We start from the raw sequence: 17,655 nt of genomic DNA on the forward strand, positions 1-17,655 counted from the left end.
CTTTTAATGAAGGAATGTTTAATATTTTCTCCCTCACTCTGGCTCAGATATTCAGGTCAAAAGGTTTAAAAAGGAACTCACTCTGAAACACTCACAACGTGCATCATGTGCCCAAAGTGCACAAGCAGACATTGCTTTATACAGTGGCATGCAAAGCCTCGGACAACATTTCTTTTGCAGTGCACAGTTAAATGAGATGAACATGAACTGATCTCCAAATGGCGAGACGGTAAAGACGGAAGATTCTTGTCAACAAACTAAACACGACGAGTTAATTCACTTTATTTTGTACCATTTTAAAGTGGAAAAGAGGAAAGGAGCAGCATTTTTTTTGGCCTTAATCGGTTGTTCAGTCACTGTTGGGAGAAAATGCATATGATGCAAATTTCATACCTTTGAAATACTCCAATTTGTTGAACCTTGTTCGGATACTCAGCATCCATCAACACCTTTGAACAGCTGCCCTCTTGGCGCTCGAGAAATTAGAATGTCTGATGCCCGCAAAGTGTAGGGAAAGGCTATAAAACAATTGTGAAGAATTTATTTTGGTAGAAGACAAAGAAAACTCTCTGAGAGAGCTGCTTTTAAGATTGCTGGCAAGGCAAAATAGAACATTTCTGCCACAACAAGCAATGGTGTGCTCTAAGGAGGAAAAAAAAAGGCAGCAGAAAGTCATGAAAATAACACCCCTCTGATTGTTAAGCACAGGGGCAGAGTGGTATACAGCTTTTGCTGGAACAAGTGAATTAAACCTCCCAAACACAACCTCAAAATCAACAGTGGACAAGCCTCCATCAAGAGGTGCAAGTTGAAGTTTTTAGCATGGCTTTTATCCTCCAAATGTTCGTGGACAGAAAAACCCAGCAAACCGCTGCATGCAAGATGGAACAAGACATAACTGCAGGCTTTTTGCAGAAAGATTAAGAAGACATTTGCCAAAAAGCTTCTTTCCAGGTAATCAGACAATGCAGAATGTCTTCTGAATGTAGTCTGCAGAAAAAAAATCATTTTTCATTTCAGTGTGTAAAGGACAGAAACACAAAATGTAGCATCATTTTGCGCTGAATGTTAAAGAATGTATCATCATCAACTTTGTGCTTCTTTGGAAATCAGGCCATGTTTTACTCTCTGCTCACTGTACCAGAAATTCTGAGCAAACATTTGACCAAATGTCTCTGTCTCTGTATCAAAGACATATAAACAAGGAGATAGGATAACCAATCTGATGTTCCATGTTTCCTGTTAATCTTTTTCATTGTTTCACTTAAAAAAAAAAAAAGGATGTAAGATGTTCATCATATGCTGGAAAGTAGCTATTTCAACAGTCTTGAAAGTTTACACCTTTTCATGGAATAAATGTTATTTATCATTTTCTCTCATAAAATCTGAAGGTGAAATGGAAACATACAATGCATATACATATATATATACAGTCGGTATATCACGATGCTTTTTCTCTGCCCACTGTAATCTCTTTCACCTCTTGTGAGGAAATTCATTCAAAATCAAGCTTGTTTGTAAAAAAAAAAGTCCAAAAAGGTTGTTCTGAAGACCAAACGATCTATTCTGCAATGCAACTGTAGTTATAGACAAACAAACTTAAAGTATTCCTGCTTCTGCTGTGAATTTGCCCGCAGTTTATGGTAACGGGGCGCTCTTGAGGACGGAAAGGAGGCGGAGGATGGCCACTGGAGTGTGTCCAATGGCACGAGCGGGGAGGCGGTGTGTGGTGACAGAGAGAGGCGGGCGGCAGCAGCAGCCAGCTGTTGGAGAGCAGCGCGCTGTTCTCCTCAACCATCCGCTGCGTCTGTATCAGGTGAATGTCTGTACATCAGCACAAGACTGGAGCGCGCGGCGGAACACCTGCTCATTTCTTATAAGCACCTTGATCTTCGAGATTGATATTGATCAAGTGAGTGAAACAGTAAGCAGACCAAACGCGTAAAAAGAAGTTAACTGACTCATAAGGACATCGAGGAACAGGTGAGATCAGATGCCCTGCTTTTGCTTTTAAGTGTGTTTGTGTGTGTGTGTGTTTTTTTAACACGCGCACTCATGTGTATGTGTATCTCTCTTTTGGGTTTTAAAGCCAAATGTAGTGGTGTGTCCTTGGGTTTCCTGTATGGCATGTTTCACGACACAGCTGTGAGTTAAGTACCTGTTGCTGCCTATAGATGAAGCTATATTAGAGAGGGGTGCTTGGCAACTCGGGGAGAGACGGGCTATTCTTAAACGGCCTATTTTGACTGAAGTAAACAATTCATTAGGCCTAATCATGCACAATTATTTCAGCTTTGTATTTTTACAGTTTTTATTTTTAGCGCCAAATAGCTCAGTGTACAAAAATGAATCTGCGCTCTTTGGAAATGGTCCATCCAACACAAAGTTGTTCAACTTTAAACAGCATCACAGCTCACTTTGTTGCACATTTAATGTTTTTAAAATTTGGAAATATATTGGCACTCCCCTTTATTTAGTAGATTAAGAGTTATGAGATAGATAGATAGATAGATAGATAGATAGATAGATAGATAGATAGATAGATAGATAGATAGATAGATAGATAGATAGATAGATAGATTCTGTCATTCTACCACGAAGTCCTGAAAAAAAGGTTTTGCCTCTATTTATGTAAAGATCAAATGTCCTGTTCATGCCTTTAGTGTATGATGCCCTAATCAAAAATATCATGGCAATTCAATTATCTCCAGTTAAAATTAGACAAATATTTCCTCACCATTACTCTGCAAAGTACACCCCGTGAGTACATGAACTGTCTGACCGTGAAGACGGCACACGCATACAGACACACACACACACACACACACGCACACACACACACACACACACACACACAGACAGACTTTTATGTACCCTCCGTGGACTGGTAGAGGTAATTATAATTTGATCTAACTATCTTTTTGATATGTTTATTTGTTTGATTTAGATTGAAATGCCATATAAGCCCCCCCCCATGGTGGGCCACGAAGTGTGATGTATTAATCCTGAAACATTTGAAAGGGAAGCTTACTTTGCAAATATTTGGAAGGTTCAGTTTGGTCTCTACGGTTTTTAAGTTGGGATGGAAAGAATGTTTGTGTATTGTGTTACAAACTAGTTCATACGATGAGGGTTTATATGTAATTTTCTTAATACTTGAACAAAAGCGTCTTAGATAGCCAACATGACAGCCCTGTTAGGCATTATCCACACTATCCACACCGTCAAAAATATAGAAACTGGAAAATACTATTCTTCTGCACAGGTTAGGTCATGCTGTGATGTTTTATTTTCTATTATATTATTATTATTATTATTATTATTATTATTATTATTATTATTATTATTATTATTATTATTTACCCTCTATCACCATTCTATTTAGTGATATTAAACAAATAAAAGTGCTGATAGATCTGTGGGGTCTCTTCTGGTACCACAGTAGTTATCAGCTATCTTGGATGATAATTTTTCACATGTTTATCATGTTTTTGAAACATTACCAAGCCATCATGCTCTGAATGACTCATGGAAAGAAAACTATTGAAGCCGAACCCTCAATACTTTACAAATGCCCTATTTTTTCCCCCTTCTCATTCATGCGTACAGTTCACTGCAGCAAGACAAATGTTAAGCAAGTCACTGTACAGTAGCGATGATCTACCTCAAAACAACCGATCAAATCAGCTAAAACCATATATCTCTGTATGTTGATTTCCAAGCTTTTCTTTGCATGTGCGACGTCGTCCTGGTGAGCTCCCCGGTGATTACTCAGAGGATCCCAGGGTATGTCAGACAGAATGACTGGTGGTGCCCTGCTATTTTTCTGTGCTCAGTATTTGCCTCCGTCTCCCACTTGGGAGGGCATCTGAAAAAGCTGCTGTCTTTCTGCATAGAAGCCCAAGGGGCGACTATGTATGTATGCAATTATTGTAGAACAGTCGCAGATTGTGTTTGCCATTCATTCCTCATCCTAGTACCTAAAAAGGAGCAGTGAAAAAGATCTGCCACTTCCTTTTTATGTCCCTCTTCGCTCAGAGATGACATGCTCAAAGGTTGGCCTTGAAGGTCATGAGGAGAAGGTGCGTGCGGCTGCCTGGCTGGTTGAGTACATGTGGAGGCCTCGAGTGGCAGTTGCCATATGGGAAAACATGTAGAATAAGCTGTGAGGCCCCGTAAGGCTTTTCCTGCCTAACTCGGCCTTTAGGGTTTTGGTAAACGTGCAAAACCACAAAGAGCTCATCTAACTCGGTGCTGTTTGGATGGATGCAGAGCTATATTTACTTAGCTACTCGTGTGATTTCAAAGGGCTGTGTGTAGAGCAGATAGTTGTCATTTGGTTATTACCTAGACAAGAGGAACCTTCTCTGAACCCATGAGATAAACATCTTTCTGCACTGTTTAGAACACATGTCCACACTTCCTTCTCTTCTCAACATTAAAATGCCTCAATCTGCTGTTAATTCTTTGTGGTAGCTGAGTTGTGAGTGTGACAGACCAATGCTGGTCAATGTGCTACCATTAGTCCATTACGTGCTATTTTTTTTTTTTACCACAGTGATAGAGGCAATATCTGAGTTCATCTGCAGCTGCTATTGTTGAGGTTTCTCTGGTCTGCAGGATATTAAGCACAGCAGTTTTGATCAAACTTTATAAGGTAATTGTGAGGGAAAAGAGGTGGATTCCACCAGAAATGACCTAGATGCCTGTATGCCCAGCGTATGTTGAGGGACAACGGGTACTTCAGAGGTCGTGGGAACATGGGCGCCATATCCGCTCAGGCAGCATCAGCAGGGGCAGACAACTAAATATAGAAAAGTCCAATAAATGTCCAGAATTAGGGAAAAACCAGTGAAAATTCCTCTGGGCTTTGGAGAAATACTGTATAGTCAGGTCAGAAGAGGCAGACCACCACTTAACAACAGAACTCTTATAAAGATGTGCTCTTTATAAGAGCTTCTGTTGTTATGTACGCGTTTGATTTAGTTTTGTACGGTTTTGCAGACAAAGTGACTTACTGGCGGTCTCCTTAGATACAGAGGGCATCAGCGAAAAGATTCTGCTGATCTTTCTGTAGTATCGAGCCCTGTATGTACGGAACAAGAGCAGAGCTTTCTAGACCAAAAAGAAAAACAAAAAACAGAAATTCAGGGGGTGTGGGTCTCAAAACATTCTCAAGCAAGCCACAATCCATCCATGTCTTTAACTTCTGCCCTTCCAAGTCCTGCTTTTTCTCTGACCTGGCTGTGCATGAGAGAAGAGTGGGTGGCTCTCAGCTTCAGCCATCTTTCAAAAACACACCGTTTTCCTTCTAATGTTTGGTTTCAGCTACTGCCTGCTGAACCTTTAAAAGGAGCTATGGACTGTATTTTTAACCCTGTCTCTTGGGGCCTCGTGGTGCAATTGAGCACTGTGCTGCTGGCCTGGGGGTAACCCAGACTGCGAGTGTCAGTCCGTGCGGACTGATGGCCCGGCAAGAGTCGCTCTAACTTTAGACCGCATCGCTTCATGGTGGTAAAAATAAACACCCTGCCCCTACCAAGAGGAAGAGACCTTAGTCACTTTCACCGTTCGGAGGACATTTTCCCACCAGACCTACACAAATATTAGAAATTCTTTGTATTTGTGTAGTAGCATTCGCTCCATTTTTATAATAAAAAATAGATCCCCGTGAAAGCCTCAATTTAGCTGTTTTTTTCATCTAACTTTCATTTAACCAAGATTTAGAACTGTTGAAACTTTAAATATCTTTTTAGTAACGCACATAAAATATGCATTTGCAATAATTATATACATGTACACATATGATAAATTAAATGAATAACTGACAGAAATTTGGAATCATATAAAATATAATTTGATATGATATAATTTCCCTTTCAGATAAATAAAGTATTTTTCTTTCATTCATTTAATCATAAACACCAAAGCCAAAGAAAAACGCAACATCAGCATATTTAAACGTCACAATATTCACAGATCAAAATGTGGCAGCTTTGGCCATAACATTTGCATTCTTGGTTCATTTAAAAATGTCTTTAATAATTACAAACTTTAACTACTAGTGTCAAAAATCTTATTTATAGATAATGAAGTGAATGGTAGCAACCAAAGCTTGTTTTAGCACTTCTGAATAAGTGCTTCTTTCTTCTTTCACAGGTTTCAGAGCACAAGAAGAAAAATGGGAAGAAAGAAAATACAAATTTCTCGTATTCTTGACCAGAGGAACAGACAGGTGAGTCTGCACACAATATTCAACTTGTACTAAAAACTTTTTTAACAACGCATTTGCCTCAGCAATATTTGGTTACATCACAATGCTTCTGAAATAATAGTTGATTGCAAGATAAACAGAGACTGCTTCCAGCCACTCTGGCAGCATGATTGAATGGTTTTGTCTGCTGTACATATTTTAAACTTTGTTGCTTAAGATTTTTGTAGGGTTCATGCAATTTAAGGAGCTCACTTGAGGCCCTGGAGAGCTCTGATGGACACTGTCTAATAGTTTTCCCATAGATTTGAATGTTTAGTGGCAGGTGTGCGGGCTTGCAGGAAAAAAACAACTCAGTCACATAACAGAAAACTATGCGTTCATGCTGATGAACGATTTTCAAAGTAATGTACAGGGCGAGTGATCAAGTGTCCAGCATGTTCCATGTGCCTCGCTGACGGGGCGGCACATTTTCATGCGATACGCTATGGCAGTGTGGGGATTTAATGCAAACCGGGATGTTTTCCTAACCCTAACCCTACTTGTTTTACATACCTAAATCTAACCATGCAATTGCCAATACCCAGCTCTAACTATCTTTTTTATATCTAATCTTCACAAAGTAATTTTTCACATGTAAGACAGCCGTGAAACAGTGAGTGAAAGAGCAAGAAAATAGTTACCAAAAAAAAGCCCAACATTCTAAAATTAATGAAAGTGTTGGTAGAAAGCATGGGAGTCAATCCTGGCTCTCCCACCTATGAAGTCGGGGTTGTCGCGCCACCCTTCAACCGCCAAACGCTGACTTTTTTGTCTGTTATATTTGAAGCACCAGTTGAATTTTGACTATAACATGAGCTGCTGTGATGCTGTCGTACTCTGGAGTTATTTTCCCGTGCAGAAGCAGAAAAAACAAATCAATAGATAAGATTTAAGTGACTGTATTTTGTCTTGCTGTAAGACTGAAAGCAGTATTTCAAAGTGCCTTTTGAAGTTTATGAACGCAATATATAAAGGATAATTTTGTTGCTCTCATGTTGGCAATGATTCTCTTGTTTTGTCTTGTGTTATAATTCCAATGTGCTGCTTTCCTTTGTAGCGCTCTGCCTGCTCAAAGTCTTTATACTTTTTTTTAGAGAAGGAATACCACAAAAGCTGTTCTTATTTAATCTGTTGCTTTCATAAAAATCCAAGATATTTCAAAAGTCCATGGGTTATTATATTCAGTGACCATTAGCTAATTGGAAAAAAAAATAAAAAAATTTTTGCAATATTTGTTGCATGCATAATTTTCAAGGGCTAATAAGCAGCCGTAAATAAAAGCTTTGCATCAGCTAAATTTGGAAATCTAACAAAATCCAAAAGAGCAGTAATAGGGTGAGAATTATGCAGTGCCAACAGAACGGTGCAATTGTTCTCTTTTACAGTGAGCAGAGTGAAGTGAGAATAGAAAAAAAAAAGGTCGACATTGAAAGAGGAAACATGGTTAAAGTCTAAAATAAAGATGTATTTTACATGTGAGGAATTTTTTGGGTGACACATTTGATAACAGCTTACACATACAGCATAATCTCCATGACAGATTTCAGATGTGACGTTTTTCTCAGACACAGCCCACTGCGATGTTTGCCCAATACTGAGGAGTTAGACACATCGCGTTGATAGTTTATTAATATGACAGCATAAAACAGCGTGAAAACAAGCTGTTTCCAAAGTGCTGGTAAACACGATCAGTCTCTTATCTGATCTTTATCGCTCTTTTCCTATCTGACTTGAGTGTCTGAGAACTGAAAGTGCTGCTTGCTGTAAAGACAGTAAAGTTTTCGGGCAAAGTTGTGACTTTTGGTTATGTACACACGCTTGAATGTCTTGGCTGTTATTATTTGCAAGTGATCCGTTTGGATTTGAGGGTTCGGGTTTCAGTTGGGAAAAGCAATGTTTTTAGATTCCTCCGAAAGCAGACGGAAATAATTAAGTTGCCATCGTTTTTTTTTTTTGTTTAATTTCTATCATAAGCGACCATCCTGTCTCTAGTGCTTTGTTTATAACAGTCGATGACTGTGTACTGGTGGCACAGACGTCCTAATTTTTTCAATCTTTTTTTTCATTGTTTTTAGGTGACCTTCACCAAGCGTAAGTTTGGTCTGATGAAGAAGGCTTACGAGCTGAGTGTGCTCTGTGACTGTGAGATCGCCCTCATCATCTTCAACAGCACTAATCGTCTGTTCCAGTATGCCAGCACTGACATGGATAAAGTTTTGCTGAAATACACAGAGTACAGCGAGCCGCACGAGAGTCGCACCAACACAGACATATTGGAGGTACTCTCAGAACTACTTCTAATGTCAAATATTCTAATGTGCAGATAGAGATAAAAGTCATCATAATGTATTTCATATTTCATTTGATCTGCTGTGAGAGGCATGATAGAGCTTCAGGTTGCAAACTCTATGAAAAATCAGCATAGGCCGTTGCATCTCACATATCTTTCTTCCAGTTTTAAACTATTGTGGCTAATTTTCAACTTGTGCTCTTTGTTCTGTGTCAGACCCTGCGTAGGAAAGGTCTTGGTCTGGATGGCTCAGAGCTTGAAAGTGAGGAGAGCGTGCAGGCGTCTGCAGACAAATGTCTCCTCAGTGAGGGCATGGATCTCTCTGTGGCTCGCCAGCGCTTCTATGTCAGTCCAAACACGCTTCTGCTTTCACACATTCAACACAAACATGCATAGATTTTGAAACATGTATGTGCAGAAATCAATTTTTTAGGCCATACTAATTTCCACATGATTTCTGTTTTACTCCTCAGGGTCCTTCTCTGCTCTCACCGGAGGCACAATTCCTGGTGTCTGCAGGTTGTGAGAACGGCTTGCCCAACTCCTCTGCCTCCAACATGGCCTCCCACAGACCCCCGAGCTTCAAACCTCTGAGCTCAAGACCAGGCTCTGCCAGTCCTGCTGCACCACATGCACACACTGCATTCATGTCTCCACATGCAGGTTAGCCTGGAACGTCTTGTGAAAGCTGCACCTAAATCATATTAATGACAAAGATAAATATTTACTGTAATTAATCCTTTATCTGCAAAAGCTTGCTGTCACTGGAGATCTTATATTACTCTAATGTGTGTGTTTAGTGCATATTTATAGGTCCAAGTTTAAGTGTTGCTGTGTCAGTGAGAGTTTCATTACAAAATGGCATTTTTTTGTAATCAATTGCCACCGGAGAGAACGATTCGCAACTATCAATTTAACAGTTGCTTCACTACCAAGCTTAACTGATCTTTAAGGACAGGAGAATGCAGATTTTCGGGGCAGAGTTTTTACATGAAAATCCAACTGCGACTCTTTTAGTTTCTCACTAAAGCTTTCTGTAAAATTCACGAGTAAACCATCTGTGCAGCTGGCTGTGAACTCACAGGAAGTGTGTGTGCGTGTGTGTGCGTGTGTGTGAGTGTGTATGTTCACTAATCCACACATGCAGTCAGCCTGTTGTATGAAACTGGCCCTCTACCAGTGTAACAGCAGTTCTAACCAGTTCTGTGGTTTCTATACAGAATGTGTCACACTTGCCTGTCATGTCAACCTGTTTTACTTCAACTATTTGGATGCATTATGATGTCATTAAACATTTATCATATACTTTCACATTATTTCTAAATGGAGCATTGTGATTTTGCTTTGAAATGACACAGATTCAGGGTTTGCGATCGAATCAGAATTGATCTGATGATGAAAATGAATCTAAAAGGAACTTTTTTTATATTTGTCGACATCTGCAGAGAGAGTTGATTAATGCATGATAGAAAATTAAAATGCTCCATAAATGAAATGAACCTTTTTTTCACTTCCTGCTCCTTTATTTCACTCTTTAGGAATTGGCTACTCTGTGTTCTCCCATGGAAACCTGAATCGAGCTCTGGACATGAAAAGCCCCCCTCCTCTGAACCTGGGCACTGAGAACCTTCGGGCAGATGCTGTTAATCAGGGCATGGGAGGCGCACGAGCAAACCACAACTCTGCTGTGAGTAGCTGAGCTGTTACCATCCACTGTGATAAACACAAATAGATGTTGTAGACTCTACCACAAACAGCATGTAGTAGAGGATTTCCTCTAAGTGGATGGATGTGCCACACATTGTCCTGCAAACTCAAAAAAGTCATTTGACAGTTTTTTTTGTTTTTTTTATACACTCACACCTTTCACCATTGAGTGACATCATTGTATCACTATAGTATTGAGATTTTCAGTATGATTGTTCCCATCTCTCTGATCATCAGAGGGGTTTCTTGTACCAGGGCCTGCACAGCAGCAGCTCCATGGTAGCCATGGGGAAAGCAGGGTTCCTGAGTCACACTTTAGGAGGCTATGGCCTTCCCTCCCCTGGATCCTCTGGTATGTCTACTTTGAATCATCTACTCTGTGGTAAATGTACAACTGCAATTACAAAACAGTTGGTGCGTTGCTTGATATGTTGATAAAAACAAAATGCAATTATTTGCATATCTGAGTAACCAATATTTTATTGACAAGAGAATAGGAAACATTGCAAATCTTAAGAAGTGAGAGACATGTTGGGACAGAAGCATCTCTACCGCTGTACAGCATCCCTTTTTCTGTTTGTGTCTGTAAACATCTGGGACCTGAGTCCAGTAGCTGGACCTTTGGGCGAAGAGTGTTGTCCCATATATGACTGTCCCTTGTCTAATACAGGATACTAGCAACTGGGTTTTCTTTGTTTTGTTTTGTGTTTCATGATGTACCAATTTTTTTTAAATCACTGAAAGGTCTGGACTGCATGCAGGCCAGTCCAGCACCAGAACTCATCTACTGTGAGGCCACATTGTTGTAATGAATAGACGCGGCTGGAGCCTTTCTGTGTTTTCTCCCTTTGTATTTGGGGGTTCTCTCCGGGTACTCCTGTTTCCTCCTGTTCAGTCTGACAGTTGGAAGTTCACTTCTTTTTTTTTAAGCGTTTCTATGATTTGCAAAATCATTCGCCACTCTTGCCTCCAGCCTGTCCATCTTTTAAATGTCATACTCACATTTCACGGGACATGTCAAAAATGTCACAAGGGGTAAGAATGGCCAAGATTAGTCAGAAGCGCACTCTGCAGCAGCTATTGTGAAGCCACCTTTGGCACAACCAGTCGTACATGAGCCTGAGAACAGACCCAGAAACGAAACTTTATATTCCTTTATAGCGGACACTGCTTTCAAACTGCCTCATTTGCAAATCAGACTTTCACCACTTCACTTGTCTGCATCACCATGTTACAATTTCCATAATATCTGCCTAGTGGCTTGTTTGCCAAATCTCAAAAATCTCCTGTTTTCTTTTCCAAAGCTCTTCTACTTGACAGGGTTAAGGAAAGATGGTAGAGAAATTTGTGAGGAAAAAACAACCAGGCTGCAACGAGAATCCGTGTTGTGGGTCAGCATTATTGCAGCTGTTCTATAAATATTCTCCAAAAACTGCTTTCGATGCTTCGTCAAATGCAATCTTATCACTTTATTACACTATATCATATGTATCATATTCGTATAATAAGATATTAATCGTTACTTTGTTATCCAGGTTCGTAATTAAGACAGAAATGAATAAGGCTCAAAAGTGAAATTGGCTGTCTTAGGCTGCTCACACTTATCCTCCTGTCCTCATATTCATCCTCACAAATCACAGTTATTGTGACTGGATGAGAATAATTGAGCGTCGTTTTTAAAGTTGCAACTGCAAGGAATTGTGGGACAGAATTATATGTTATTTCAAAAAGGATATTTCAGTGTTTCCTATTCTGAAATAAAGCTGGTTGAAGATGGTTTCACCGTGGCTACATGGAAAGCCCATCCAGACTGCATGTGGAGCGGCTCACCCAACACACTTCCATCATAAGCAATGAAAGTGTCTGGGCAGTCAGAGCATTGCCTTAGCTTAGCTTAGCATAAAACTGCAAAAAAGGGTAATAGATAACTGTCTATGTTGTAGAATCCAACTCTTAGCTTGAAAACCTACAAAAAAGCTGAATTTCTCATTTTCTTCATCAGTACAACATCAAAGATTTTTCTTATAGGGTTTATACAGTTCTATTTTTAGGCCAGTCTTAATAAGGCCCTTCATTTTCTGCTAGTGTCCTGGTGACTTGTGACAACCTCTTTCCAATTGATGTACTCAGATAGAAAAAGTCCATGACATAAATCACACCGAAGGAAATGTTAATTTATGACATTAAGAGCCAGATTTGTCCATGTTTCCAGGCTATGCCACATTAAGGTAACTCTCACTGTGGTCAGCAAACCAACGAGCGTATTTCAAATGACTCATATGAAAATGGGCTATCATTTTATTACCTTATGCTGATTTGTTAAAATCCTCTGTCACTGAACATTAAACATCCATGTCTGTTTCTTTGTTCCAGAGTACAGCCAGCCTGGTTTTTATCACTCTGTGAGTTTACAACGAGGAACAGTGAACCCCTGGCAACCAACGCAACCGCCTCAGGAGTCCCATGGGCCTCATATAAGTTCAGGGTAAGATCCATTTTGTAGATAAACTGCTGTATAATCATAAGTTGGTACCTGCAACTGTTTACTGGATGAATGTTTCTTTTTCTGTTTTTCTGTAAGCTTCAGTGAATTTGAAACAAAAAAAAGCAACCTATACAGCATCTTTCTCGTAATGCTATCAAACGTCGGCTCAAGGCAATTAATTGTGGCAAATATTGCAATTTCAGCTTAGAATGGAGTAGTTTGGAGATTCAGTGAGCTTTGTGTCAAAGAGGAAAACACAAAAAAAAGACAAAAACCATTGTAATAATGCGAGGATTTATTCACAAGGGTCAATATCCAACTGGAGCAATGATGCATGAGCTTTGATATTAAACAGAATCAGAATTAGAAGACGATATCCTCAGAGGCAAATCAACGGCTTGTGTTTCCCAATAGACAGAGAAAAGGGAAGGTTTGGTTTTACCATTCTGGTCTAGCAAGGGATGAAAGACAATTAAAGAGGTGATCAAACGTCTTTGCAATGCCATTAAAATGAATTCAAAAACAGTAAAAATGAAATAAAAGCAGGGGGATAGGGGATGTTACAAAATACATTTGAAAGAAATCAAAATTGTTAAATATTCAAAAGTAAGCCTAACTTAACATGTAAGAAAGGCAACTGAATCCAGAATAGAAGAAAAGGAAACTTAAAAGAGATGAACAAGAAGAGCAGAGAATGACTAGAGAGGTGCACAGCGAGTTCTCCTTTATTGGCAGGACTTACTTGGATGTCCTTCTAAGGTGATTATTATAGTGATGAACGCCTCCCTTGACTCGACACCCACGTCCTCTGTCTGAGACAAGTTTCTACTAACTTGGAGTTTCGTTTCTAACAGGCGAAAACCACATTTCCCCCATCATTGTACACTAATAAACAGCGGAGAAGAAAAAAATGACTCCTTCAGTAGTTACTTGGTTTAATGCTCTAAACAAATGTAATGGGTTTTCACTTTCTTTTAAGGAGCTGTAAAATTTAATAGTATTTTACATGTTTCTGTCTAAAGAAAACAGAAAGGACATTGAAAATGACATCATGTTACTCTCCTGCAACATGAAACTCTTTACTACAGTAAACCACAAAATGAGCTCTTTATCCTCCGGTGTAGGAGACTGTTTGATGCTCGGTTTAATCAACATGAAGACAAAGTGAAGTTTTGACTTTCAACATTATTTTTTACCATTTTCGGATTCCCGAAGAGGAAAGTTTTCTGACAGCTGTTTTCGTATAATCCAGATCTGGGCCTGTTGTACCAACATACGAAGGAGAGGAAAAAATCTATCTAAATATTAAAAAAAAAAAAAAAAAAAGTCAAATGAGAATGAATTGTATATGTTGACATATAGTGAAAGAGCATAGATTAAAAGTACAAACCTAGAGAAAGCTGTTTTTGCTACAGTATAGATATATATTTTTAGTGTCATATTTTCATTGAATATTGCTTCTACTATTTCTCCTAAATGACTCCTAAAAATCATTGTGACTTTTTTATGCAATACTGATGAATGAATGTCAAATGCCAGATTTCATCCTTGAACATTTAAACAGCACTAAATTGGTCTGATGCTGCCCCTTAAAACAGATGTTCAGATTTGACGAAGTGTCCACACTCAGACATCTTTTTTTCCTCCGCCTCCTTGTTGTATCTAGGATGTCCAGTGGGGGGTGCTCCTTCCACTCCCAGTCTTGCTCCTCAAACTCTCCACATCTGCCCTCCCTCAACCTCAGCATCAAATCGGAGCGGAGCTCTCCTGAGCACATGTCCTCACCTACCTCCCCTCCTCTACACCACCTCAGGCAGCATTCTCCAATGAGCAACCCTGATTCGGCTCACCGTACCCCCCAGGAAATTCAGTCTGCCAATGGGACGAAGGAGTTTCCCAAAGCCAACTACCCACAAGATGAAGAGGAAGGAGGGCAGTCGCTCAGGCAGTTACAGATGAGTGACGGCTGGCAGAGATAGCCAGCTGCTGCAGTCTGCCACCATCTCCCATTCAGCAGCCACCAACAAAACCAGATGGGGTCGAGATGTGTCCCAGACGTCCCAGAACGAGATGCCCCTCTTTGTCTCCTCACACAGAGCTGGTCTCTCAGAGAATTCTTCTCTGCTTCACTCGCTTAATCCCACGAGGAGACAGATGAGGAGACTGATGCATTCAGACTTTTACTTCTATTTTTGTTTTTGTTAGATTTAGTTTTCCGTGTGGTGAACCAAAATACAATAAGAAGCGTGTTCATGGGACTTTGTTAGAGTTATCTACGGCAGGACGGTGGGACCAACTGAGTTTCTCCCAAAGAGTAAAACACAAGCATATCTGGCTTTCAGTGCAGCGAAAGCATTAAGTAATTCAGAGCTTGTCAGAAAACAAACTAAGAATTATAAATGTTATAATAAGACAATATAATAGTCAGTTATCCCTGGAGGCTTGGCCTTCTTTAAAATAGTGAAATCTTTCTATGCATTTAAAATGAGACGATTCTCTGTTTTTAAAGTCTGTCTAAGACAAAAAAAAAAAAAAGTTTCTTAATCACTGTCTGTTAGAACCATGGTCAAAGTCTTAATATCTGAATTCAAACAGGAAATATTGGGTATGAAATCCATTGTCTTTATTCTATGTGAAGTTCAAAGGACTATTTAAAGGAACTCTTGGCATCAGCAGGCGCAGTTACTCTTTATCGCTGTGCTTTGGCTAAAGGATAGTTGAGTGTATTTGCAGGAAATACTTTATGCATTTAGAAGTAATTCTTTTCTAAAAAAAAGTCCAAATCATAGACAATGTCCACCGGGCTTATCTAATTCACAAAGATCTTTTTGAGCTGCGGCCTTTGAGAGCACTGCTTGAAATAAAATGTTTTAATCTGATTCAATTTTTAGGGGGAACAGTATAGTATCTGATTGTGCAAAAAAAGGGGCCCTGCTCTCAAATCAGACCATTTTGCCCACGATTAAGGACAGCATACCTCCACACGCTGGCCCTCAAAGTATCTCTTTTGGGAACAATAAAGTATTGTTTTACTCCTCAAAACGACGGTAATCATCTTTACTTTTTCAGTTACAAAACTATTGCATGAACACCCGCCTCATGCAGTGCACTCAACTCCTGCAACCGCCAAAAGATGTGTTTATTTTTTTATCATTTGGTCTAGTTTGGCTTTTAGCTCATGATGCTCAGAAATGTGCTCGATAAACTTCTCTTAGTATGTATAGGATATCTCACAGAAAGCACAATTTCATCTGGTTTCATGATCACTGTACATATCCGCATGTGTTTTACTGATGCATATTCAAATTCTGTTCTGCACTAGACAAAATCCGTGTACTCCTACTTCGACTGATTGTCCTCTAGAGGTTTCACACCATCACAGTGAATGGGACTAGAAAGTGCAGAGAAGACAAGCCTTCACTGTGGGCGATTTAAACGTGATTATCCTACAATGAATCTCCATGACAGGACAAAAGTTCACCATGATGACATTTAGCAAACACATCCTGACAAACTTCATAGAGATTCGGTGAGCCGGCTGGCAGAGGTCATCACATCAAAGTTCTATTGTAGAAATAGCTCTTTTCATTATTTTTTTGTTTTTTTTTCCCCTATCAACTTGATACGAGCAGTGGAAATTCATGTTATCAGTATTCTTATGTTCTGGTTTGATTATTATTATTTTTTTCCCATGTTTTCTGAAATCTTCACTAGCAGAACCGAACTGATTTTCATTCATTTGTTGTGAGCCCTTTTAAATGACAATAATAATAATAATAATAATAATAATAATGATAAAAGAAATAATTTTTAACTTTGCCCTGGCCTGATTTTTATTTTGTTCCAACACATGAAATTTAGTTTGATATCTGTCTTTGGGAAGAAGACGTGATTCTAATACAGTTTTTTGGTTGTTGTTTTTTTTCAGTTTAAAGGCAAATAAAATGTCTCTTCTGTGTAGCTTTCATGTGTCCTTTCATATTTTCTTTTTCACCTACGTTTCATCTTTTGAACATACGCACACACACTCCCTCATTATCATGTCAGCACCCTGTCAAGCAGCTCAACGTGCGGCCACCAAACGAGGGGAACAAGAATGAACCACTTAAAAGCCTGGAGACCTTTATGTCTTAAAAAAAAAAAAAAAAAAATGCATAAAAAGGCTAATTTACACAGCTGGTTGTCTCAGAGCAACTATGCCTGAGCGTTTTCATGTGACACCCCAATAGAGCATTTACCTGCTTTTTGATTTCAACTAACAACCAAAGGAGGGAACATGGAGGAGTTCAAACCAGCCAGGGCCATTTTTGTCGCCTCTCCTCCCTAAATGAAAAGACTGTCACTGGGGCCATGTCTGGTCTGCTCCCATGAGACCGGGCTAGGTCCAGTCTGTTGGTCTTGTCTGAATCCTGCACACGCACACAGACATCCTAGTCTCTATAGCAACCACTGCCAGCCATGATTGCCTGACTTGGCATGCTGCCGTCCGCAGAGCAGACTGAAGGGGCCTGAGGCCTCCGGCACAGATGCACTCAAGTAATGTGATTATATGGATGCGTCAGCCCAGTCACCTTTTAGTTCATTAGGCCGGACTCTAATGCAGACCTGCCACAGAGGAGCAGGGCTGGCTGTAGGTGAAAATGTTGCTTTAAAATGACAAAGATTCAAGACTCAAATGGTGCAGCTGGAAACATGATCTAAAAGCGACACAAACGTTGTCTTTGGAAATTTTGTAATTGTTATCGTCCACTGAACCATGACTCTGTGCACGTAAAGGCAGTGAGGAGCCTGTCTCTCTCTAACTTGTGCGACCTTTGTGGATCTTGATCAGGCGTGGAAATCAAATGACATCACCAATGAATCATGTCAGCTTTCAAACAAGGAGCATCTCCAGTCTCATTCCAACGACAGGCCGCGCTC

At 39.7% G+C, this 17,655-nt stretch overlaps 1 protein-coding gene across 1 annotated transcript; it reads left to right on the top strand.

Moving 5' to 3' along the window:
- Window positions 1-1,775: 1,775 nt before the first annotated feature.
- mef2b (myocyte enhancer factor 2b) lies at window positions 1,776-16,635 on the top strand. The gene is made up of 9 exons (XM_075484312.1): window positions 1,776-1,983; window positions 6,160-6,235; window positions 8,329-8,532; window positions 8,760-8,888; window positions 9,017-9,206; window positions 10,082-10,230; window positions 10,488-10,602; window positions 12,624-12,735; window positions 14,402-16,635. Exons 2-9 carry the CDS (start codon window positions 6,182-6,184, stop codon window positions 14,712-14,714), a joined length of 1,266 nt encoding a protein of 421 aa, XP_075340427.1. The 5' UTR covers window positions 1,776-1,983; window positions 6,160-6,181; the 3' UTR covers window positions 14,715-16,635.
- The last annotated feature ends 1,020 nt before the right edge of the window (window positions 16,636-17,655 follow it).

Source organism: Odontesthes bonariensis, chromosome 15 (genome assembly GCF_027942865.1).
Source record: "Odontesthes bonariensis isolate fOdoBon6 chromosome 15, fOdoBon6.hap1, whole genome shotgun sequence".
Taxonomy (NCBI): Eukaryota; Metazoa; Chordata; class Actinopteri; order Atheriniformes; family Atherinopsidae; genus Odontesthes; species Odontesthes bonariensis.

Bases quoted from the DNA above. Each gene is read 5' to 3' on its own strand.
- mef2b (XM_075484312.1), top strand. From the start codon at position 6,182: ATGGGAAGAAAGAAAATACAAATTTCTCGTATTCTTGACCAGAGGAAC. The intron at 9,207-10,081 runs GTTAGCCTGGAA...TTCACTCTTTAG, and splicing joins ATTCATGTCTCCACATGCAG to GAATTGGCTACTCTGTGTTC. The intron at 10,231-10,487 runs GTGAGTAGCTGA...TCTGATCATCAG, and splicing joins GAGCAAACCACAACTCTGCT to AGGGGTTTCTTGTACCAGGG.